This window comes from Mytilus californianus, unplaced genomic scaffold, assembly GCF_021869535.1.
Source record: "Mytilus californianus isolate M0D057914Y unplaced genomic scaffold, xbMytCali1.0.p SCAF_9, whole genome shotgun sequence".
NCBI classification, from domain to species: domain Eukaryota; kingdom Metazoa; phylum Mollusca; class Bivalvia; order Mytilida; family Mytilidae; genus Mytilus; species Mytilus californianus.
The window spans coordinates 56,119,410-56,145,067 of record NW_026262745.1 but is presented as its reverse complement, the minus strand read 5'-3'; the positions used below and the strand labels follow the sequence as shown (position 1 = coordinate 56,145,067).

General features: G+C 34.6%; 1 protein-coding gene across 8 annotated transcripts in view; it reads right to left on the bottom strand.

The window, feature by feature from the left end:
- The window catches only part of LOC127714502 (uncharacterized), a 146,403-nt gene that overhangs the window by 45,408 nt on the left and 75,337 nt on the right, over positions 1-25,658 (bottom strand). For 3 of the 8 annotated variants that reach the window (XM_052220578.1, XM_052220574.1, XM_052220575.1), the window contains exons 3-5: positions 24,999-25,104; positions 23,572-23,627; positions 19,623-19,664 (exon numbers count right to left, since the gene is read on the bottom strand). In XM_052220578.1, the coding sequence (XP_052076538.1) occupies positions 19,623-19,664; positions 23,572-23,627; positions 24,999-25,104 (204 nt within the window). Of the gene's footprint in view, positions 1-16,537; positions 16,982-19,622; positions 19,665-23,571; positions 23,628-24,998; positions 25,105-25,658 lie in introns of those variants that run through there. The other 5 variants (XM_052220579.1, XM_052220581.1, XM_052220577.1 and 2 more) reach the window with 5 other exon arrangements.

Here is a 25,658-nt window from a genome sequence, read left to right as displayed (position 1 = left end):
AAAAGTGTACAAAGCCGTAAAAAAGAAGAAAGAATTTGTAATAAAAGAATTATCAATAGCAGATAACTTTCCTTTATTTATAAAAGAAGCAAAAATGATGAAAACTGTACAAAGGCACGAGAATGTGCTACAAATTTATGGATTTTGGTACAAAGACAAAGCCATTCTTCTGGATTATATTTCCTTTAGTTTTGAGAAGATAGAAATAGAACAAGACACCGTGTTTAACTTAAAAGATGTTTAACTTAAACGACTATTTAATTACCTGTGACAAAATTGCAGACTTTTCTGGTTTCGACATACGCCTGAACACTTGGCAAAATATATAGCAGAAGGGTTGGATTTTCTTTATAGTAAAGGAGTTGCACATAGAGACTTAAAGCCAGAAAATGTACTAGTAACAAATAATCACGTCACCACTACTGATGCTGGATATTAGTGGTCAGGAAAACCAATTGTAGCTATATTAAGTGACTTTGGTGAGGCAAGGTCATCTCTCATCCAAACCAAGATCCTAGCAGAGACAAGAACACATAAATTGTTTCGCGGCTCGCCTGCCTTCATGGCACTAGAAGCCCTTTTATGTGATTCTTCTCGAGGCACAATTCAAGATCTTTTGAAAATGGATATTTGGTCCCTTGGAATGGTGTTATTCCATCTTATTTATCCAGACACAGTACATCCATGTGCAGATATAAAAAAAAAGTAAAAGAGAATACAGCCAGACCGATCGAGGCTTTACAAAAGCTCGTATCAGAAAAAGCTCTACCAAAGCCATCGGAAAAGTACAGTTATTTGCAAAATGACCAGTTGAAGAGTACGTTCTATACATACGCTAAATTTGACGCATCTTGTAGACCTACTGCTGAAATCTTGAAAAACTATTTTGATGTACCTTCAGTAAAACTTCTGCCTCTCGTTGGACCCAAGATTACAATAGATAAGGCAACAATTGCCGAGGTAGCCGGTAAAAATATTGAAAAGGGAACTCTGATAAAAAAATCACCGACAAAACTTAAAGGTAAATATCATGCGTCCATGAAAGTATAATATGTAGCAGCATTTATATCATATAAACTGTTTAACGCCTATACATATGTCATTTTTGGACCGTTTATAGCTTGCTATGTCGTGTCGACATTTGCTCCATGTTGAAGACAGCACGGAAACTTTTAGATGCTTACATCAACGACATTTGTTCTGTGGCGTAGAAATGCCTCCTTGATAATCTAGACACATCTTATTATGTTAATGTTAGTCAGTAAAAAGGTTTCCAACAAAACGTATTCGACCATTTTCAATCTGACAGATTTGATATGGAAAAGGTTGTCCAGAATAAATCATATTTGGTTGACCTTTTTTTATACATTTTCCTGTGTATCACTCATTCAAGTTTTTCACACAAAAAAAAAAGAATATAACGCTATTGTTTCTTTTCATAGTTGTGAAATTCGATAAATACACTTGATCAGATCCAAACCAACTTTGAACTTGATAGTAATGTATTATCCATATACTGACGAAGTGCATCTAAATAATAATATTCATTATGATTTGAGGTCGGATATACAGCAGTTCTGATGAAGATTCACAATCTGATAATTTTGGTACAAATCACAGACGAAGTGGAAGAGAAGTCGTGTGGCGAGCATGGTAATACGGAGTCCCTTCCAGAACTAAGACATAATTGTAAACCACGTGCTGAAAGCGTGAATGTGAATTCACTTAGACCTGTAATGGGACCTGACAATATCCTCAATAAGTTAACAATTGCCGAACTAGCAGATGAAAAAACTTGCAGCACAAGTACTATATTAAACTTTTCAAAAAGTGAATATAGCATGTCTGTTAGACTTATTAATTGTAAAAGTCGCTAAATACATTTGAGCAGATCCAAACCAACTTTTAACTTCATTGTTACTAGTAGTCATTTATTAACCATACACTAATGAAATGAATCTAAATACAAATTAATATTCATAATGATTTCAGGTCATATAGACTGCAGTTCTAATGAAGATTCACAATCCGATAATTTGGTAAAAATCACAGACGAAGTGGAAAAGAAGTCGTGTGGCGAGCATGGTAATACGGAGTCCCTTCCAGAACTAAAACATAATTGTAAACCACTTACTGAAAGCGTGAATGTGAAGTCACTTAGACCTGACAATATCCTCAATAAGCCAACAATTGCCGAACTAGCAGATGAAAAAACTGGCAGCACTAAGGTCCAAAAATCACAAATTTTATAAGTAAATTTCATTCGTCCATCAAAGTATAATGAAAAGTGAAAATTTCCTCGTATGAATTGTTTTACAATTTTCATTTTGGGACCCTTTAAAGCTGACAATTCGGGTTTTCTTTTGCTTTATGTTGAAGAATGTACGGTAATCTGTAGTTGGTTACACCAGCGAGATTTGGTCTGTGGTGTAGAAATGTCTCATTGGCAGTTAAACCACTGTGACATCGTCGGATATATTTTACATATTCGTGTGATAAATGAAAAACTTCCAATCAAAACTTATTCTTGGACAGACATTTTTCATTTGCATTCAGCAGGGTAAAAAAACGTTTAAAGTTAGTCAAGAATTAACTACATACAGTTGAAAATGTTCTTTTTCATGAAACAAGTGATATTTACAGGGGGCAAAATAACTTCTCACAGAATGGGATATTTAGTATGTGCTCTCTCGTTATGTTCGCCGGAAAAAACATTGTAATCCCTTTGTCCTTTTTTTTGCCCCTGTTTTCGAAGGAAATTGTTTCCGGATGGTAAGTTGGACTTGAATGAGATTTACACAGATGCAGGGTAAAGAAAAGGAAAAGACGCACATTGAATTTTGGGTTGGTGAAAGGACTTCACTGTTACTGACTGTTACTGAAAATAAGATATGAGGAAAACAGAAAAAAATGGTTTCCGAGCATTCTTCAAACGTATAATGGTATACAAATGTCCGTCTGTCCGTCCGTCTGTCCGTGTTAACATATTGCACCATAACTTGAAAACCCTCTATCTGAATTACTTCAAACTTTACATAATTTTTTATTATGATGGTCTTAAAGTCAAGATACTTTTTGGTGAAAACTCCATTTTCCGTTCCTGAGTTATGGGATTTTAACACTCGGAAAAGGTTTGGTGGGCGGGGGGCGGAGGCGTTCTACATGACGCGTTTTATCTTTAAAAAACTTATTAAAATTGCTTCAAACTTTACACTTGAAACAAGTGTTTGTTGTGATGGTCTCAAGCTTTGTATACTTTTGAGTGAATATTCTTTTGTTCCAGATCGAGCTAGTGAACAGTCTTTTAAAAAAAATGGGATGTTCTTTTTTTCACATGTCACGCTGTGTCTTACAAATACCTTAGCACAATTGCTTCAAACTTTTATAGATGTTAATTATAATAATCTCAAGGTCTGTATATTTTTTGGTAAAATTTCGATTTTTTGTTTCTGAGTTATTGAGCTTTAATACTCTAAACAAGGGGGTGTTTTTCTCACATGTCGCACCATATCTTGAAAACACCTCATCGGAATTGCTTCAAGCTTAACAAAGTTGTTAGTTATGATGATCTCAAAGTCTGTATACTTTTGATGAAAATCTTTTTTTTTTTTTTTTTTATTGTTCAAGAGAGCACTTTCCTCTAAAAAGGGGGACATTTGTGCCGTATCTTGAGACCTTCTTTGAATTGCTTCAAACTTTACACAACTTCTACTGCGATACTTAGCTCCTGTATGAATGGAGGTAGATAAATTTAGAATGCCTGGTTTTTGCGCGTTAACTTGAGAAAACCTCATACGATTTATTTCAATGTTTTTTGAGACAGTAGTTTGATGTGGTGGTGTAAAGCTCTGCATATTTCTTAGAAAGACGGGCGTATCATGCGCTCGTGGCGCAGTTGTTTATAGTCCCCAGCGCTACGCTTTGCTATTTAGAAGATAAACATCAGATTTCACTTACAATAATCATTGCTCTAAAATGAAGTTTGAGCGTATTTGCCTGTTATCTTTGAGCTAAAAAAAAATGAAATAGCAAATAACATCTTACAATATAAAACAACAAAGACGAAATCGTAAGTTACAAATGTACTTCTTGTAACAATAATGGATAGGGAGAAACTTTTATGGTCATTATTAGCAGCAAGACAAATTAATAGTAAACATTTTCAGCACGAAAAGATCAATAAGGTAAAGAATTGACGTGTTTAGGGTTCCTTGACTTGTCTATAATTATTTTAACACAGATTTCTTACATGTATCATTTGTTGCAATTCATTTCAAACCTCTACAGACATGGGCAATGACGAAAAACGTGGCAAGCAGCGTAACTTCGTCCGAATGTCTATATGACTATATTCCAGAATGCATGCACTGCAAGACTGTACCAGATATCTTAACTCTTAATTGTACTCTTAACTTGAAGATATTCGTCATTATCTATGAACACACCTCGTGAATTTTAACTAATAATGTGCATAATTATTTTAGTTTTTATGAACACCAGTATTGATGAAGATGATGATTTGAATCTTGCTTCGAAAGTTATGACGGATAGGGAGGAAAAATTCATAAAATGTTTTAGGAAACATCAGAATATAGAATGTCTCCCTGAGAAGAGGAGTACTTTTACTTTTGATCATGTCACTGCTTTACCAGCATATATAGATGGCCTTGTAAAATATACAATAGCATGTGACACGAATGACATGATGAAATGTACAAAGGATGGGAGGCCGTGGGGTAGATGGGTTACAAGTTCTAGGATTGGCTTCAGTGGCATTAAAAGACTGGCAAGGTGTAAGGGGTCCCCTGTTTGTAACTCAGAAACATGCCCTTTCAGATCAAAATACGGCATAAAAAATAAAACACAGTTTCAGAAGAGGTCTTCCGTACTGGGTTGTTTCACGTGCGGAACTATGGCTGACTGGCCAGAATGTCCCGCGGTTAAGGTTTGAGAGTACGAAACAGATGATAATAAGGTGACAGTCATGTACATGTATTACCATACATGCATTGTAAAAAAAAAAAGAAAATATCATCTGACATTATTAAAAAAGAAATAATGAAAAATATGAACGCCAAACCATCAAAAATGGTTAATGATTAACTAGTTGATTTGATGTCTTCAGACAGTTTTGCATAGAGGGAAGTAGAGGAAGTTGCAGAAAACTTCGCTGACATGAAAAGAGTATACAATGCAAGGGATAACATGAAAAAGGAAATAAATCCATGTGGTCAAAATTTCGAGGCTTTAGCAATTTACAAGCAAAAATGTGACGAGAAAGACAAATTTTTCATATATAAAGTGAACAATCGAGCAACCATCATATGTGTTCGACGAAGCAAGGCAATGGCAAACCTGTGCATTGAGAGGGACTGCAACAAAAATGGAATCCTTAATGAGGAATTTGCATTCATAGATGCTAAGCATAATAGGTGCAAAAACTTCAAAACTGTCACGTTATGGACTTACCATCCAATATTAAGGAAAACAATTTGTCTGGCTAAAATGGAAGCTGCAGCTGAAAGTTCAGAAAACCTTGAAATATTCTGGAAGCTGTTGAATGAGATCTTAGAAGAAGTCAATAATCAAACGGGGTACACATTTAATCCATATGGCTTCATAATGGATGAAAATAGTGCCAACTGGATTAGTGTAAGAAAGGTTTTGGGAGAACATATAGTACAAACATGTGCGTCCTGTGAATTTCATTACAAACAAAGTGTACATCGTCATGCAAAAAAGGTCAGTGAATGATCATCCGATTTTATCAATCTTGCGGCGGAAGGGTTACTACATGCTCTTAGCATATCAGACTTTAACGTCGCTTCTTCAGAGATAAAATATTTCATCGACAATAACGCATACCACCAACAACTTAACAGCTGGTATAACATGTATAAGTGGTGGCTGCAAAGAAAATCGCACATTTTTCGTGCTTTCAAGGCAGAAGATACACCTGCCTCAAATCTGGCCGAAATTTTTTGCTCGAGACGGCTAGAGAAGACACAGCTCTCTCTATCCGGCAAGACGCTGAAATGCGTTTGTTTGATTCGGGATTATCGAGAGGTGGCAAGGGGCCGACAAGCAACCAGCGAAAGGCTAAAGAATATAACGCTGGTATAAAAAGGGCTAAATCGTATGCAGCTGAGCTGGACGGAGAAGAAGAACCAACATGTAAGAATACACCATGTTTTGTGCCATCAAAGGGTAAACATCGTCCACCAGAATGACCTCCATCGAAAAAAAAAAAGAAACAAAACGAAAAGCAAATGCCTGGACCATCACAACCAGAAAGGCCCCTCCCTACCTCTTCATGTTATTTTATGTTGAACAATATTCAATCTTAGAAAATGTTATGGATGCGGAAAGGACTTTAAGAACAAACACAAGGTGGCACCTAATGACTTGATCCTAAAACACTACTGTTACAGAAGGTATAAAGATAAAATTGGAAACAACACTGTATCAAGGGTCTTGCAAGCTGCTTACTTTCATTTGAAACTTGATTGTACAAGGAAAGTAGTACCAACAATGGAAATTGGTGACATTATTATTCACGAGGAAGTTGCTAATTCACTTTCAGACAGGCATAAAAACACTCTCAGGAAATATGAAATTACCATGTAAGATAATGAATGCTCTCTGTGGTAAATAATTGAATAAAATAATTTTCCCTGAAAAGTCATGTGCTAATTTAACCAAGCTGGAACCTATATTAGTGTGTATAATGGTATGGTAACATAGATTATTATTATTTTCTATTCTCCTAAAAATGGATACCACAGACAAAAAGAACCAATCAAATTGTCCTCTCTGCTAAATACTGAGAGCTGGTTCACAGCGAATCACAACCAATAACACAGTGTTATTACCATAGTATCATCTTTTTGTCTTGAATGTGGAACAACAAAAGAGTCATTGTCAATTTGTAAATCATGAGCAACACGATTCGTTCCATATGGTGAACCAAATATACTTATCCTTCCTAAGCAATTAAAATCAGATTATGATGGGTTTGTGATGTTGCCTTTTGTGAACAGCGGTTTGTCTTGTATTTTTTAGTGGTTTAATTTGGACATGGATTTGTCACTTTTTCTTTGACCAAAGAGTTTTAAATCCTCCTTTCGTTATGTTGCGTCTTTCTTTTATGGTAGAATGCACAACTCAGGATTTAGGGTTGCTGTCTACATGAAAGCTACTAAACTAAGGGTTTCCAGTGGCATAATTTAAGATAACACGTAGGAAAAACTGTCTCCAATTACCAAATTGCCTTAAACCACAGCTTCGTCGTCTCCTCCGAATGTGATACCATCGTATAACTCAATACGGAATACATTCTTTCTTAAGCCATACGACAGGTGTCCCGTGTGGAGTAGTTTATGTTTTGCCTTTCGGATGCACCTTGATTCTACCTCGGTTTTTGGTTTGTAAAATGTTGATAAGTCTAGTTGTCTCGCCTGCGATTTCTGTCGCAGATAGCGAGACTTAGGGTTAGTTATCCGGCGGCGGCGACGTTAGCTCTTGACTTAAAAGCTTAGTATTTCAGAAGGTAGAAGATCTGGATGGTTCATACTTTGTATATAGATGCCTTATCTTACGAACATTCCATCTGTCATATGATCAATGGCCTTGACCTCATTTTCATGGTTCAGTGATTATTTGAAAAAAAAGTTTAGATTTTTTGTTATATTAATTTCCCTCTTATTATAAGTAATAGGATAACTATATTTGGTATGTGCGCATCTTGCAAGGTCCTCATGCCTGTCAGACAGTTTTCACTTGACCTTGACCTCATTTCATGGATCAGTGAACAAAGTTAAGTTTTCATGGTCAAGTCCATATCACAGATACTATAAGCAATAATGTCTTCTATATTTGGTATATGAAATGGTTGTAAGGTGTACACCTCCAACGGGCAGGTGTCATCTGACCTTGACATCATTTTCATGCTTCAGTGGTCAAAGTTAACTTTTTGTGTTTTGATCTATTTCGCAGATACTATAAGTATTCAGTCAATTATATTTTGTTGTATGGAATGGTTGTAAGGTGTACATGTCTGTCTTGGCAGTAATCATCTAACCTTGACCTCATTTTCATGGTTCATGGGTCAATGCTATTTTTTTCTTGTTTGGGATGTTTTTCAGATACTATAAGAAATAGGTGAACTATTTTTGGTTTATGGAATGATTGTAAGGTGTAAATATATGTCTGGCATGTTTCATCTGACCTTGACCACATTTTCATGGTTCATTGGTCAATGTTGAATTTCTCTGAATTGTTCTGTTATTAACTAACAACTCTTTAAAACTGTACTTTTTTCATATTGATGTAAAAATGTTTTGACGTTTTATATACAGGCAATTCAAACTTTATGTAATCAATTTCCCATCTACTGCACAATGAGTTTCGTGTAAAAAAAAAGTAAAAAAGAGTTATATTTGTCAGCATGTTATTCCTAAATTAACTTGATTGATTTGGGTATGATTAACCTATTTTTTAGAAAGAAGTTACATATTCCAAAAATGCGTCTGTTGTCTCTTTCACAAAAGTATCGTTGGCAGCAACATGTATAGAATAAAGAATTGAAACGGGGAATGTGTCAAAGAGACAACAACCCAACCAAAATATACATGTCAACCCAAGGCCACCAATAGGTCTTCAACACAGCGAGAAATCCCGCACCCAGAGGCAGCCCCGAGCAGGTCCCAAAACACAATGTACACTAGATCAAGACATTGGAAGCCATTCTATGCTCCGAAACATACAGATGAACCAAAATTAAAAAATACACAAGACCAACAAAGGCTAGAGGTTCCTGACTTAGGACAGACGCAAAAATGCGGCTGGGTTAAACAGGTTTTATGAGCGCTCAGCCCCCCCCCCCCCCCTTTCAACTCTAGCCAATGTAGACATATATTACTTAAACGTCCACAATTTTGAGTGTCACTGCCAAAGAATAAATTTTGGAGTCCCTAACAAATATTGCCTCTGCAGCTGCCCCCAGAGAGCCCACTCTTAACGAAATCTGCAGAAGGGGTCTTTTACATATATGTACTACAGTTTAGTTGCTATCTCCCTATACGTTTAATATGACGGTGCTAGCTATGAAATTCAGTAATAATTAAACTACAAGCCATCCGCTGTATTTCAAAAGGCTATCTGTTTCTGCAGAAAATACTTTGCGTAGTGATTATGTAAGCAATCCATTCATTTTTTTTTTACAGGAGACTCAGATGAAGTCCAAACAACAAAAAGAATCAACAATTATTATACTGTTTACAAATCTATAAGCAATCATCATTCATAAATGTTAAAGAGGTACACCAAAAAATTAAAATAGTTTTCCCCATTTTCACGCAACTCGACTTTCGTAACTCGCAACTCGACCTTCGTAACTCGCAACTCAACCTTCGTCTCGCAACTCGACTTTCGTAACTCGCAACTCGACTTTCGTAACTCGCAACTCGACCTTCGTTACTCGCAACTCGACCTTTGTAACTCGCAACTCGACTTTCGTAACTCGCAACTCGACTTTCGTTACTCGCAACTCAACGTTCGTCACTCGACTTTCGTAACTCGCAACTCGATACTCGACAAAGGTGAATCTCTGACAAGCAGTTTTTATGGACGCTCTCAAATTCCGCACTAAATGACACTGCATATAAATTGTCAGTCAGCCTATTCCAATAGAAAATAACATGTCACAGAAACATTCAAAATTATCACTCTAAATTATATTTATTTTTGCATATAAATGGTTGATCTTTCATAAAATTAATCAATTAAAAGCATACCATCCAATCATGAGCCTCACAGATGTTTATTCTTACTACCAACTTACCGGTGAAATGTAAACAAACTGGGGACCAATGGTGTAGGGGAGTGTAACTTGAATTTAACGTTAGTCATAGATATACCACTAAATTCCTCCTATTAAGGGACAACACCAGTATGTTGGTGCGACAATGCAAGTGTATGACAGAATATTTAAAAACAAATATGGAAGGAAAGACCTTTCAATTGTTCGTGAACAATTGACCTTTAATTAATACAGTCTTTGTTAACGAACTAATTTTTATTCCGCTGCATCCAAACACATACTAACTATTTATATAAAAGATGTGCACCCCTCCCCGGATTTTACACTATCGGGAAAGGGAAAAGTTGGGAAAATAACCATATTTTGACGTCTTATTGTAAACTTGTATCAACTATTGCAAATACAATATTAAAGACGTCTATCCTCTAAGCATATAATGGCTATATAATAGCATATGGCGGACCAGAAATGAGAATAAAAAGTAAACAAATTGAATTAAAAAAATCAATAATATTTGTCCATGATGATTTGCTCGCACAATCATTTTCCATAATTCATTGAAATTTGTGTCAAAATGCTAATTTTGGCGGCATTCAATTTAGAAAGATCACATTATATTGAACATGTGTACTAAGTTTCAAGTTGATCTGACTTAAACTTCATCTTCGACTACATTCACCAATAATGTTAATCTAATGCAGTATGAATGGACGAACGGACGGATAAAGGAACGGACGAAATATGGTTATTTTCCCAACTTGTCCCTTTCCCGATGGTATAAAATCCGGGGAGGGGCGCATTTTCATTTATTTAAATACATGTATGATAATATATAGTATGTGTTTGGATGCAGCGGAATAGAAATAGTTCGTTAACAAAGACTGTATTACTAATAGACATATACAGAATTTCACCAAACATACATCTGACACACTTTCAGGCTTTATTCAGATGTTTTTGACTTTTTTCGAATTGCTGGCACGTTTCTTTTATAGAAACTATATATTTCTTTACTCATTGATATCAATATGCCGGCATTTAGTAAGCAAGCTAGTCAAACTAGCTACTTTGACCTATAATTGTTTACTTTTTATACATTGTGATTGGATGGAGAGTTGTCTCATTGGCACTAATACCACATCTTCTTATTTATAGTCAGTGCATTCAGCTACAGACGTCATTGGTGTTGTTATGTTCCACTTTCACTTCAAATGCTGGACATCTCTGGTCATTTAAACGTTAAAAAACAATATATACCGTACTGGTAGCTAGAAGTTCTTTTTGTACATAAATGTGATTCCTATATATATATAACTTTTTATGTCTTAGTCAACTATTTATGATATTGCGCTTTTAAACTTTAATTTTAACTTTTACCACTTTTACCAGATTGGAAATAGATCATTATAAGATTCACACGACGTAATGCTTAGATGAAAACGAATGAACGGAAAAAACACACTTTACTTAGTCCAATTATATGCAGAAGAGAGGCGGAAGTATGTGCGTCCTGTGAATTTAATTACAAACAAAGTGTACATCGTCATGCAAAAAAGGTCAGTGAATGATCATCCGCTTTTATCAATCTTGCGGAAGGGTTACTACATGCTCTTAGCATATCAGACTTTAACGTCGCTTCTTCAGAGATAAAATATTTCATCGACAATAACGCATACCACCAACAACTTAACAGCTGGTATAACATGTATAAGTGGTGGCTGCAAAAGAAATCGCACATTTTTCGTGCTTTCAAGGCAGAAGATACACCTGCCTCAAATCTGGTCGAAATAGGCCATGCTAAAATTGCATCGGTAGGAAGACCGTTAATGTCTTTTCTCAAGACGGCTAGAGAAGACACAGCAAGACGCTGAAATGCGTTTGTTTGATTCGGGATTATCGAGAGGTGGCAAGGGGCCGACAAGCAACCAATGAAAGGCTAAAGAATATAAAGCTGGTATAAAAAGGGCTAAATCGTATGCAGTTGAGCTGGACAGAGAAGAAGAACCACCATGTAAGAATACACCATGTTTTGTGCCATCAAAGGGTAAACATCGTCCACCAGAAGGACCTCCATCGAAAAAAAAAGAAACAAAACGAAAAGCAAATGCCTGGACCATCACCACCAGAAAGACCGCTACCTCTTCATGATATTTTATGTTGAACAATATTCAATCTTAGAAAATGTTATGGATGCGGAAAGGACTTTAAGAACAAACACAAGGTGGAACCTAATGACTTGATCCTAAAACACTACTGTTACAGAAGGTATAAAGATAAAAATGGAAATAACAATGTATCAATGGTCTTGCAAGCTGCTTACTTTCATTTGAAACTTGATTGTACAAGGAAAGTAGTTCTAACAATGGAAATTGGTGACGTTATTATTCACGAGGAAGTTGCTAATTCACTTTCAGACAGGCATAAAAACACTCTTAGGAAATTTGAAATAACCATGTAAGATAATGAATGCTCTCTGTGGTAAATAATTGAATAAAATAATTTTCCCTGAAAAGTCATGTGCTACAATGTATTTTAACCAAACTGGAACCTATATTAGTGTGTATGATGGAATGGTAACATAGATTATTATTATTTTCAATTCAATTTTCCTCTCGGCTAAATACTGAGAGCTGGTTCACAGTGAATCACAACCAATAACACAGTGTTATTACCATAGTATCATCTTTTTGTCTCGAATATGGAACAACAAAAGAGACATTGTCAATTTGTAAATCATAAGCAATACAATTCGTTCCACATGGTGAACCAAATATACTTATCCTTCCAAAGCAATTAAAATCAGATTATGATGGGTTTGTGATGTTGCCTTTTGTGAACAGCGGTATGTCTTGTATTTTTTCGTGGTTTAATTTGGACTTGGATTTGTCACTTTTTCTTTGACCAAAGAGTTTAAAATCCTCCTTTCGGTATGTTCCGTCTTTCTTTTATGGTAGAATGCACAACTTAGGATTTAGGGTTGCTGTCTACATGAAAACTACTTAACTAAGGGTTTCCAGTGGCATAATTTTAGATAACACGTAGGAAAAACTGTCTCCAATTACCAAATTGCCTTAAACCACAGCTTCGTCGTCTCCTCTAAATGTGATACCATCGGATAACTCATCACGGAATGCATTCTTTCATAAGCCATACGACAGGTGTCCCGTGTGGAGTAGTTTATGTTTTGCCTTTCGGGGGCACCTTGATTCTACCTCGGTTTTTGGTTTGTAAAATGTTGATAAGTCTAGTTGTCTCGCCTGCGATTTCTGTCGCAGATAGCGAGACTTAGGGTTAGTTATCCGGCGGCGGCGACGTTAGCTCTTGATTTAAAAGCTTAGTATTTCAGAAGTTAGAAAATCTGGATGGTTCATACTTTGTATATAGATGCCTTATCTTACGAACTTTCCATCTGTCATATGATCAATGGCCTTGACCTCATTTTCATGGTTCAGTGACTATTTGAAAAAAAAGTTAGCATTGATTCTTATGTTAGTTTCTCTCTTATTATAAGTAATAGGATAACTATATTTGGTATTTGCGCATCTTGCAAGGTCCTCATGCCTGTCAGACAGTTTTCACTTGACCTTGACCTCATTTCATGGATCAGTGAACAAAGTTAAGTTTTCGTGGCCAAGTCCATATCACAGATACTTTAAGCAATAATGTCTTCTATATTTGGTATATGGAATGGTTGTTAGGTGTACACCTCCAACTGGATGGTGTCATCTGACCTTGACATCATTTTCATGGTTCAGCGGTCAAAGTTAACTTTTTGTGTTTTAGTCTATTTTGCAGATACTCTAAGTATTCAGTCAAATATATTTTGTTGTATGGAATGGTTGTAAGATGTACATGTCTGTCTGACAGTAATCATCTAACCTTGACCTCATTTTCATGGTTCATTGGTCAATGCTATTTTTTCTTGTTTGGTCTGTTTTTCAGATACTATAAGAAATATGTGAACTATATTTGGTTTGTGGAATGATTGTAAGGTGTAAATATATGTCTGGCATGTGTCATCTGACCTTGCCCATATTTTCATGGTTCATTGGTAAATGTTGAATTTCTCTGAAATGTTCTGTTTTTAACAAACAACTCTTTAAAACTGCACTTTTTTCATATTGATTTTAAAATGTTTTGACGTTTTATATACAGACAATTCAAACTTTATGTAATCAATTTCCCATCTACTGCACAATGAGTTTCGTGTAAAAAAAAAGTAAAAAAGATTTATATTTGTCAGCATGTTATTCTTAAATTTACTTGATTGATTTGTGTATGATTAACCCATTTTTTAGAAAGAAGTTACATATTCCAAAAATGCGTCTTTTGTCTCTTTTACAAAAGTATCTTTGACATTTACATGTATAGAATAAAGAATTGAAACGGGGAATGTGTCAAAGAGACAACAACCCAACCAAAATATACAAGTCAACCCAAGGCCACCAATGGGTCTGCAAAACAGCGAGAGGCAGCCCCGAGCAGGCCCCGAAACACAATGTACACTAGATGAAGAAATTGGACGCCATTCTATGCTACGAAACATATAGATGAACCAAAATTAAAAAATACACAAGACCAACAAAGGCTAGAGGTTCCTGACTTAGGACAGACGCAAAAATGCGGCTGGGTTAAACAGGTTTTATGAGCGCTGAGCCTTCACCTTCATCTCTAGCCAATGTAGACATATATAACTTAAACGTCCACAATTTTGTGTGTCACTGCCAAAGAATAAATTTCGGGGTCCCTAACAAATATTGCCTCTGCAGCTGCCCCAAAGAGCCCACTCTTAACGAAATCTGCAGAAGGGGTCTTTTACATATATGTACTACAGTTTAGTTGCTATCTCCCTTTACGTTTAATAGGGCGGTGCTAGCAATGAAATTCATTAATAATTAAAACTACAAGCCATCCCCTGTATTTTAAAAGGCTATCTGTTTCTTCAGAAAATACTTTGCGTAGTGATTATGTAAGCAATCCATTCATTTTTTTACACGAGACTCAGATGAAGTCCAAACAAGAAAAAGAATCTTTCATTTAATAAATTCATGTATGATAATATATAGTATGTGTTTGGATGCAGCGGAATAAAAATAGTTCGTTAACAAAGACTGTATTACTAATAGACATATACAGAATTTCACCAAACATCATACATCTGACACACTGTCAGGCTTTATTTAGAGGTTTTTGACTTTTTTTCGAATTGCTGGCACGTTTCTTTTATAGAAACTATATATTTCTTTACTCATTGATATCAATATGCCGGCATTTAGTAAGCAAGCTAGTCAAGCTAGCTACTTTGACCTATAATTGTTTACTTTTTATACATTGTGACTTGGATGGAGAGTTGTCTCATTGGCACTCGTACCACATTTTCTTATTAATAGTCAGTGCATTCAGCTAAAGACGTCATTGGTGTTGTAATGTTCCACTTTCACTTCAAATGCTGGACATCTCTGGTCATTTAAACGTTAAAAAACAATATATACCGTACTGGTATCTAGAAGTTCTTGTTGTACATAAATGTGATTCCTATATATATAACTTTTTATGTCTTAGTCAACTATTTATGATATTGCGCTTTTAAACTTTAATTTTAATTTTTACCACTGTTACCAGATTGGAAATAAATAATTATAAGATTCACACGACGTAATGCTTAGATGAAAACGAATGAACGCAAAAAACACACTTTACTTAGTCCAATTATATGCAGAAGAGAGGCGGAAGATACCGAAGCATTAATCAAACTCATAAGTCGAAAACAAACTGACAACGTTATGGCAAATAAAAACGATAACGTCCAAAAGACAAACAACAGTATACAAAACACAACATAGAAAACTAAAGACGTCGCAAAACGAACCATACAAAACACTGGGGTGATATCAAGTGCTGTGGAAGGGTAAGTATAACAGGCTCCCGGTTGGCACCCGTCGTGCTGCTCATGAAAGTACAAACTTGGAGATAGTCTAATTTGGTGATTACACATTAGTGTTATAGTTCCTTTAAATCCGACTACTCACTTACATTACAAGAACATAGTTTATCTTAGATAAGCGTTATGTTTTACTGCAATTAATTTCGACGTTTTAAATTGTCCCGTACTGCGTTGCAACTAATGTGTTTCATTGTTTGTCTTTGTATTAACACATGTACAAGTATCTATATTTCTATCTTTTATTTTAAATTTCCGTTTATGAAACATCAGACAATATTGTAAAAACTATTTATTTTTTTACAACTATTTTCACATTTTTAAGACGATGGAACTCGCTGTTTATACATGTTTTTCTATCGAATGACCATATGTTTGCTCAAAGCTTTGTTGAAGGTCGTCTTTTGGCTTACTAAGTGCGCATCTAAAACGCCGCGCAAAACTTTTTCTACCAACAGATTGACAAAGACAATGATGGATTCTATGAGAGACTGAGTACGGCGTTGAACAAAATGGTTAATGTTCTAAAATGGATTTGATGATTTACTAATGACGTCCTCTTTTGCTCGATTCTAGATTTAGATTTTGTTGATGATTAAAAAAGAAAGATTTAAGGACAGCGCTACAGTCATGAGAACTAATTTGAACCGATACGAACCGAAAAAAGATCTTGAGTGTGACATCATAAAAACAGCAAATAAGAAAACAATCTTGACTTTCGTTTGAAACACTATTTTATAAAGTTCCAGTTTAAAAGTCTATTATGATAATATCAATTCAGGGTGACAACTTTTTAATAAAATTGGAAGATCATTATCTATATTTGATCATTTTAACATATTATTCATTCAATCAAAAAGTCAAGTACATAAGAAGCTAAATAAAATGGTATCCCTACCCCTACACACAGACACATTATAAGTTGTCTTGTAATTGACAAAATATATCTTGCAACGTTCTGAACTATTCCCCGTCGAAATTAATCATGTATTTCTCATTTATATCTTCATACATGCTTTCTTTTTTATTTTTCAAGTTTTCTTTTCCAAAGCTTAATTTTGGTTCCTTTCTCTTCCTCGTTGTATTTTCCATGGCAATGGTGGTTGGTTTTCGTCTACAAACTGCTTCTCTGTTCTTCACGAATACACCACAGATGACAATTAAAACGCTTCCAGCTGCTACACAGATGACGTAGATAACAACAGTACTGTTACCATTTCCTAGAAATCATCAATATAATTATTATAGGAGTAAACACATTTTTCTTGAGGTTATTGAAGTGTAAACTGGGGCGAGTACATGTAACTCACAAACTGAATAAATGTAAAGTTTGTGAGTCAGCGGCTAAGTTAACTATAGGATTAAACATATTTTTTTTCTAGAGGTTATTGATATGTAACATGGGCGATTAACTCACAAAGTGAATAAAGTCCACAGGACTGTTATGTAAAGTTTGTGAGTCAGCGGTCCAGTTTACACATCAATAACCTCTAGAAAAAAATGTTTTTATTCCTTATAATTCTTAACCAAAACATTTACAACTTTTAATAAACATTTTATTTTCATTGGCATCTATTAACCGTCAAATCCAGTTGAAATGTCGTAACTAAGGAGTTAGCCACCATACTGACTGGCTGGAATCCATAAATGTTCAGTTAATGCAATAAAATCGAAAATGAAGTAACACCTACCTCAAAAACGCCATGTTAATGAGATATTATCTGAATTTAAAAGCGTACAAGTAACAGAATAACCTTCAGCTTGATAGTTTTCATTCGTATGAGTATTTTCTTTAATTATAATTTCATACATTTTTCCAAGCTCTTATGTATGCATTATTTCTATGTGTGATGCATTAAAACAGGAATAACAGTTCTGTAGTGTTTTTGTTTCAATATTTCAATTTCCGTAGAACCCCAGGATCCCAAGAAAGAAAGAAGTTTCGGCAGCATCTTCTATCGAAGTCTCAACCAAGAGAACAAATTCTAACGGACCAATCCCATTTAAGTACATGTACACATGTATTTAAAGATATGCAAATCATATAAGAATTATTTATATCTCTTATTTATAATATTGTGAAATTCATAGAAATTGTAATTTACATTAAAATAAACAAGTGCGCCATGAGCGCATGATACGCCCGTCGTCTTGTGTGTGAATTTTTATGCAATAAGCATAAATAGTTTCTGACATACGGCGTGACATGCGAAACCCCCCTTTTTTTTTACAAAAAACTCAATATCTATAAAATAAAATTTTGAATCAAAACAAAAAAGTATACAGATCTTTAGATTAATATAACTAAGAAGTGTGTAAAATTTTAAGCAATAATCATAAATCGTTTTTGAGATACGGCGCGACATGCGAAAACATCCCTTTTAAAAAAAAAATCAATATCTCAAAAATAAAATTTTGAATCAAAACCAAAAAGTATACAGATCTTTAGATTAATATAACTAAAAAGTGTGTAAAATTTTAAGCAATAATCATAAATCATTTTTGAGATATGGCGCGACATGTAAAAAACCCCTCCCCCTTTTTTTTACTAAATACTCAATAACTCAAAAATAAAATTTTGAATCAAAACCAAAAAGTATACAGATCTTAAGGTTAATATAACTAAGAAGTGTGTAAAGTTTTAAGCAATAATCATAAACTGTTTTTGAGATACGGCGCGACATGTGAAAAACCCCTCCCCCTTTTTAACAAAATACTCAATAACTCAAAAATAAAATTTTGAATCATCACCAAAAAGTATACAGATCTTAAGATTAATATAACTAAGAAGTGTGTAAAGTTTTAAGCAATAATCATAAATTGTTTTTGAGATACGGCGCGACATGTGAAAAAAAACACACACCTGTTTTAGTTACTAAGTCCAGTAACTCAAAAAGTTTTAATCTTATTTTCACCAAAAAGTATACAGATCGTTTGACCATCATAAGAAACAACTATGTTAAGTTTCATGAAATTTGGATAAGTCATTCTCAAGTTACGGTGCGACATGTTTACGCCGGACAGACAGACGGACAGACAGACGGACAGACAGACGGACAGACGGACAGACAGACGGACGGACGCCGGACATTTGTATAACATAATACGTCCCGTCAAAAATTTGACGGGCGTATAAAAAACGGCCAATGTACCCGGCTTTTGTACTATCTATTTATAATATTGTAAAATTCATAGAAGTTACACGACGTATTCATTAAGAATATAATGTTATTATAATTTATATAAAAAAAACGGCCTATAGTATATACAAATGTATATGATCCGTCTGTTTGAACTTATTTATTTAAACGATGCTGCGAATCAGTTTTATATTCCAGGTACAGTCGGCCTATGTTTCATTTCGGAAAAATAACTCTGAATCCCTGCCGTGTGGTACTGTCTCGTGCTCTGAACAATTTAGTAAGTATTGCTGCTACTAAATAGAACAGATTAATTTGAACCGGGTAGGTTGATATACTTAAAAATATCCTTACCTTTCACAGAACACCCACATATTATTATGACAGTACAAATGTAACTGCCCGAATCATTTACTTTATTTGTAATCAGATTTTTAGGCTAAAAGTAAGGAACCATAATATAACTATCCATTTAGCTGAATACCAAACAAACGATCTGTCTTTCTTTGAGACTTGAGAAAATCTGCATTAATAAACACGACGTAAGTAGCAAGGCATACATGTAGTCCTCATACATATCATACAAAGCTTGTTTTTTTGCGTGCAAAAAAAAAACAAGGTTTACTGATAGAAAATGCCTCTCTGGGAGATTTTAATTTAAGCTTTGTTTGCTCAAACAATCGTGAATTAAAGCATACAAATAAACAAATGATTAGCTTACCTGCAGTCTGACCGCCAGCATTTAAGCCCGTCACTGTCTTGTCTGAATCAATATAAATAAACTTTTATTTTGATGAATTATGTTACTCATAACTTAATATACAACCTAGAAACTACGTTATATACAGTACTAAATAAATGAAATAATCCTTGAAATATTTTGCTTTGGCTTAATAGACGTATTGATAAAGTTATAATCATAATGTATTTTTTCGATCAATTTTTCTGCTACTAGTATTTTTTGTAGAAACGAAAAGGTTAACTTCACGCTAACTTAAAGTCTAATACCTGTGTCTTCGCATTGCACAAGGTCATGTTTTTCTTTGACTGTTATTGACGTCTGAATACTAAATCCATTGAATCTTGGATGTGTACTAATTGATAATTAAAAATTAGATGCATGATTTTTTTATTAGTTGTTATTGGCGTTGAACTAGCTGTCAGTAACTGCGAATACTCTCAGATCTGTACTTGTGTCTTTTTGTTGTGGGGATGTATAAGTACCCTGCCACGCCCACTCTGTGTTTTTGTTAAATGTATTTCTATTTGTAGTCCACCTGACGAGTTAAGCCTTTTTTCAACTGATTTTTATAGTTTGTTCTTATGTTGTACTGTTACACCACTGTTCCAGGTTATGGGAGGGTTGGCGCCGTTAAACTAGCTTAACCCCGCCACATTCTGTATGTGCCTGTCCCAAGTCAGTAGCCTGTAATTCAATGGTTGTCGTTTGTTTCTGTATATCATATTTGTTTTTCGTTCATTATTTTATACATAAATCAGGCTGTTAGTTTTCCCGTTTTAATTGTTTTACATTTGTCATTTTGAGGCCTTTTATGGCTGACTATGCGGTATGGGTTTTACTCATTGTTGAAGGCCGTACGGTGACCTATAGTTGTTAATTGCAGTGTCATTTGGTCTCTTGTGGAGAGTTGTCTTATTGGCAATCATACCAAATCTTTATTATTTTTATATTAAGCAATACTAAAACAATGTTTAGCTTTTAAAACTGCTCACAAAGTGTACCGTGTATGGAACATGGAACATCTTATTTTAAAACTCAGACTTTATAAAAAAAAAGTTGTAACATAATCCAAGCAAATTAATCTACAATTAAGACAGTCACATATTTTGTTTAAATTAATTAGTATAAATGAACGGATTTCTTCTATTGTACACTATTTATCAAGGGAGTGTTTTGAAACTGGTGGTGAGTTTTTTTAGCGTAGGTTCCGTGTTCTGAACCTTGGTTCATAACACACTAGATATTTTATAAACTGGGAAGTGCTATGAAACTCCTACACAACAGTAAAACCCTTGTCAAATTGGGCATCCGTTGGGCTGTGCGGGATGTAAAAATACGCAGCCAAGTCCGGTCAGAATGGAGATGTTAATTACAATGCCTCGTGTAGAGAGAGTGTCATACTCTCTGTTCGTTAAAACACCTAGCAATAACTCGTTGAGGGGCCCGCGGAGGGCCTGTTACAAGGCTAAATTGCTGTCCCTATTCAAAATACACTTATTTTCCAGGCGCATTCCAAATTTCATCATTTTGGCCCTTCATCCCGGTCGACCCATATTACAGGACCTACTTATTGTATTTATTGCTTATTTGTTCTAGTCCTTAAGATGCATGAGATATTTGCAACTGGACATTAAGCAAACAACAATCAATCAATCAAATCTGAGAAGACGCACACATGTAATTTCAGAGGAGTTGTGATAAAAAGGGAACGTCCATTGAAATGAAAGTATTCCCTCCTTTTCTAATAGCATGGAACATACTGAATAATTTATTGATTGTTAATTGCGTAACGTCAAGTTATCAATTTGTAAAGCATAATCTGAAAGACCTCGTGTACGGTAAATGGAAAGACTGAACATGTAGGGGCGTATATTTCTGAATGTGTATTCTGTACACGACGAAACTTTGAAATAAATACAGGTTCCCCACAAAAAGGCAGGGCGGAAACCCAAAATCTAGATGTGTTTGTGTTAAACTTCACGTTTCTCCTCTATACAGTTTTGAAAAATTTAAAATTCCGTGGAAATTTTATTATTAAATGAGATTATAGCTAAACATTGTTTTATCATTTTACAACGCAGCCGACATCAAATATTATATTGACGAATGTTGGTACTGCTGTCGGGCATGCTAAATAGCTTAAGGATAATTTAACAATTCGTTTTCGTAAATTTTGATCTCGGATTTTCTAAAAAAAATCCTTTCAATCGTGTCTAAAATTCTGCACTCTAGTTTTATAAAGCATATCGTTCATCTTACAATTTTTAGCTGCATGTTCCACTGTACATCGGTATCAAGTGGCGATATATTAATTAGTTTCTGGTTTAAAACAGCTGTAAGGGAACGATCAATGGCTTTTGATTTTCTGTGCGGGGTGAAGGCCGGGCAGGAGAATTTTGAAAATGAATAACTTGACCTGGTAAGAACTAAAAATAAATAACTTTGCACAAGACAGGATGAAAATGTATATTCTGCAACAGAAAATGCAGGAAACACTGAGTGTACAAAAGTGAAAATAAATGCGTAGCAACAAATGAAACTAAATGACCAATCCGCAAAAAAAATTACCCTGCCCCCCTCCCAGAATTATGAAAAAAAACGTTCCCTAAGTAATTCCGATTTTATTGTTTGTAGCGCTATTTTAGAAGATGAATACAAACAATACTCGTCTGCAACCTATAGAGTCGTGAATGTACACTATGTACAAAGGTACGGCCCAGGGTGGGGTAATATTTTATTCATTTTGGACTGTTGAAAATCAAATTTTGTATACTAGTATATAATTTATTGACCGAAGCCAAAAGGTCACGGCAAATTTGGTAAACAAACTAATGCAACAGAATCAGGAACAGCGCAATATCATACTCCTCACTTTTGCATGGCAGCATAGCATCTACCAATAAAACTCATTCTGTGAAATATCAAAAGTTGCGTTCTATATTTTGAATACATGATTTATTCATAATTTACATTAACTTTAATTAATTTGATTTTTTCAATTTTTATTTGTTTTCTATTGTTGCTATAAAATAAGAAGATGTGGTGTGATTGCCAATGAGACAACTCTCCACCAGAGACCAAATGGCATAAAAGTTAACTACTATAGGTCACCGCACGGCCTTCAAATATGCGCAGAACCCATACCGCGTAGTATGTTATAACAGGTCCCGAAAGGAAAAGTGTAAAACAGTTCAAACGAGAAAAACTAACGGACTGGTTAATGTAGAGAACAATAAACGTAAAACAAATATGATATACAGCAATAAACGACAAAAATGAATTACAGGCTCCTGACTTGCATGGGACAGACTCGTACAGAATGTGGCGCGGTTAAACATTTTAACTTTGCTATTCAGACAGAACTTTATACGTAGTATTTAAAATTCAATCGATTTTGGTTCAGGAAAGACTATGTATAATGTTTTGCTAAATTTATGTATTATAATTTACTAATGTGTACAAAAATATCATTTATTCAAATTACGATGGATACACATGTACTTGTAGATATCGTCAAGCGGTCAGATTGTATTTCGTTTTATTTTTCCTAATAAATTGATCGGTGTTCTGATTTACAATTCAGTCTACATGGACGATTATAGCAATTCAATATTTATAACATTTTTCTTCTTTTTAATCTTATTTTATGATATTGTTTTTAAAGATAAAAGCATAGATCGTCTTATTTTTTAGAAATCATTTAAAGATGTAAGGTAACAAGTAACCGATTGATGAGTTTTGATTTACATGTCTAAAATCGATGTGAATCTCTGCCTGTTACCGTTTCCGTATATTACTGTATCTGACAAATGCGGTACAAGATCGTTTCCGTCGGGTTTACTACAAGATGATAAGGGTCGGTTGTACGGTGTTAGTTGTCTACACTCACTAAAGTATGATCATGCATGCGCATGCAACGAACACTTACATGTTGTACGTTCATCTACAGCATCTACAAGAATGCATCCCTTCACATTATCACACCTGCGCATGGAAAATAATAATGAAACAAATTCCTAACTTTCTATATTTTAATTTATAAGCAATATTATCTGTTAACACGTTCTTTCTGAAATACGTGTTCCGTATACCATATTTTTATGCAACCAAACGACACAAAAAAATAAAAGATTCATATCAACAGGTAAATTGTACGGACAATAGGCAAGTATCCACAGTATATTTCAAGCTCTCAGATCTGTGATCAACACAAAATATCCAAACAAACCAAAGTAAACAAAAACAAAAAACAAAGAAAACGAAATAAACACACAAAAACATGTATATGGTATAACTCGAGGGTATAACGTGCTTACAATACACTGAGGTATTCAGTATTGGGGTAACAACACATTGAAGCAATTCCAGAGGCAGTCCTGACGTTTCCAGTTTGGTGTTAACTTTATTTGCTCTGTGTTGAGGGTATCAATCTGTTTGTAGATGGGGTATAGCTAAAAAGCACCTTCTAGGTTTTGCCCAGCTCGTTTTAATATGATTGTACCTGGTATAATTTAATTAAAAGTGGTGTTTCACTTTGATATTTTATGTTGTATCATACATAATTAAACAATTTTTAGGATTTCTCCTTCAATTTTTCTTTACTGCCTGTTGACATAATTTAAATGACACAAGTAAATTTTGCTATTTATTTTTTATTTTCCAAATACAACTTAAGGGTAGGTTGGAATTTCCTCAGACAAAGATGATTTTGGTTAGTTTGTGCTGTAGTTTTTTATACGATTAGTTATAATGCTTTGTGTTTTTCCATTTCAAATTGTTGGAATGTGTTTCTAGAACAAATTCGGCAGGAACGTTAGTGTCCTAAATCGACTTCACTTCCTGTTTCAGGCGTATGGAAATCAGTAACATAGTTTTCTGCTACAATTGGGCTGTTACTGCTGATGATGTAGTACCAGTCCTCGTAGTTACATTGTGCCATCAAGCCCGATAGCCAGTGCGCCAGTCTTAATATGATTGATACACTTTTATCCTGCAATCGACCATTTTAAAATACAAATGCTGGTGTATCTAAAGGTGAAGCTACAAAGATAATAACGTTAAGTATCCGTATATAATCTCCTTTCATCTTGTTTCCTCTTACGAGCGCGACGAGCCTTGATTGTTTTCGTGTTCAAATAATTAAAAATCAAATATTTGTTTTATAATGCTTGAACATTGTATTTGTCTCTCTTTCTTCCTGATTAACAAAGATCAGAAACAAAAATAGTTTGCTTTACGGATATTTCCAATTGAAATAGTTCAAGCATTATTTACATAAAATCAATTTTAATATATTTTTCCCGATCTACTGTACATTAATATCATATAAAATATATTTAATAATTATCTTGAGACCTTTCATTGCTGTTACATCTGCATTGCTCTGCGCATTTGCTACCATATCGTTCGTCCACGCATTTTGTACAGTTATCACCTTTCGAAAAGTGACCAATCGGACATTCTGAAAGAAGTGTTTAAATTTTAAAGATATAATTTTCATTTGATGGTGCGGTATTGTTTAAGTGACAGTCTGCCTAAGAATCAGGCAGTGGTGAAAACATGACAAACAAAAATCCACTCAAGTTGACATTAATTTATGTTCAAAATGTATAATGGTGCACAAATATAACATTCGTTTCCTTTTCATGTTCTGGTAATTCAAGATATAATTTGGTTGAAATGCACTAGAAATTAACAATTAAGGGGAGCTTACTCCGTATTTTACTATCATTCTAACCAAAAGTTATCTAGAGATTTCTCGAATTACCAGACACGCAGAAAAGAAAGACCTACCATTTCTAACTCAGGATGAGGTTAACTCCAAAATAGGATGGTTAGGTCGGTGGGTTTTTTTCGGCCCATCACTTCCGGTTTCATTTTTTAGCAGTACTGGCCCATGGGCTAGCACGGGACGTTCACTTCCGGTTTCATTTTTTTTAAATTAACTGTTTACAAAACGTTTAAATTTTTAAATACTAAGGCTTTTCTACCTAAGGAATAGATTACCTTAGCAGA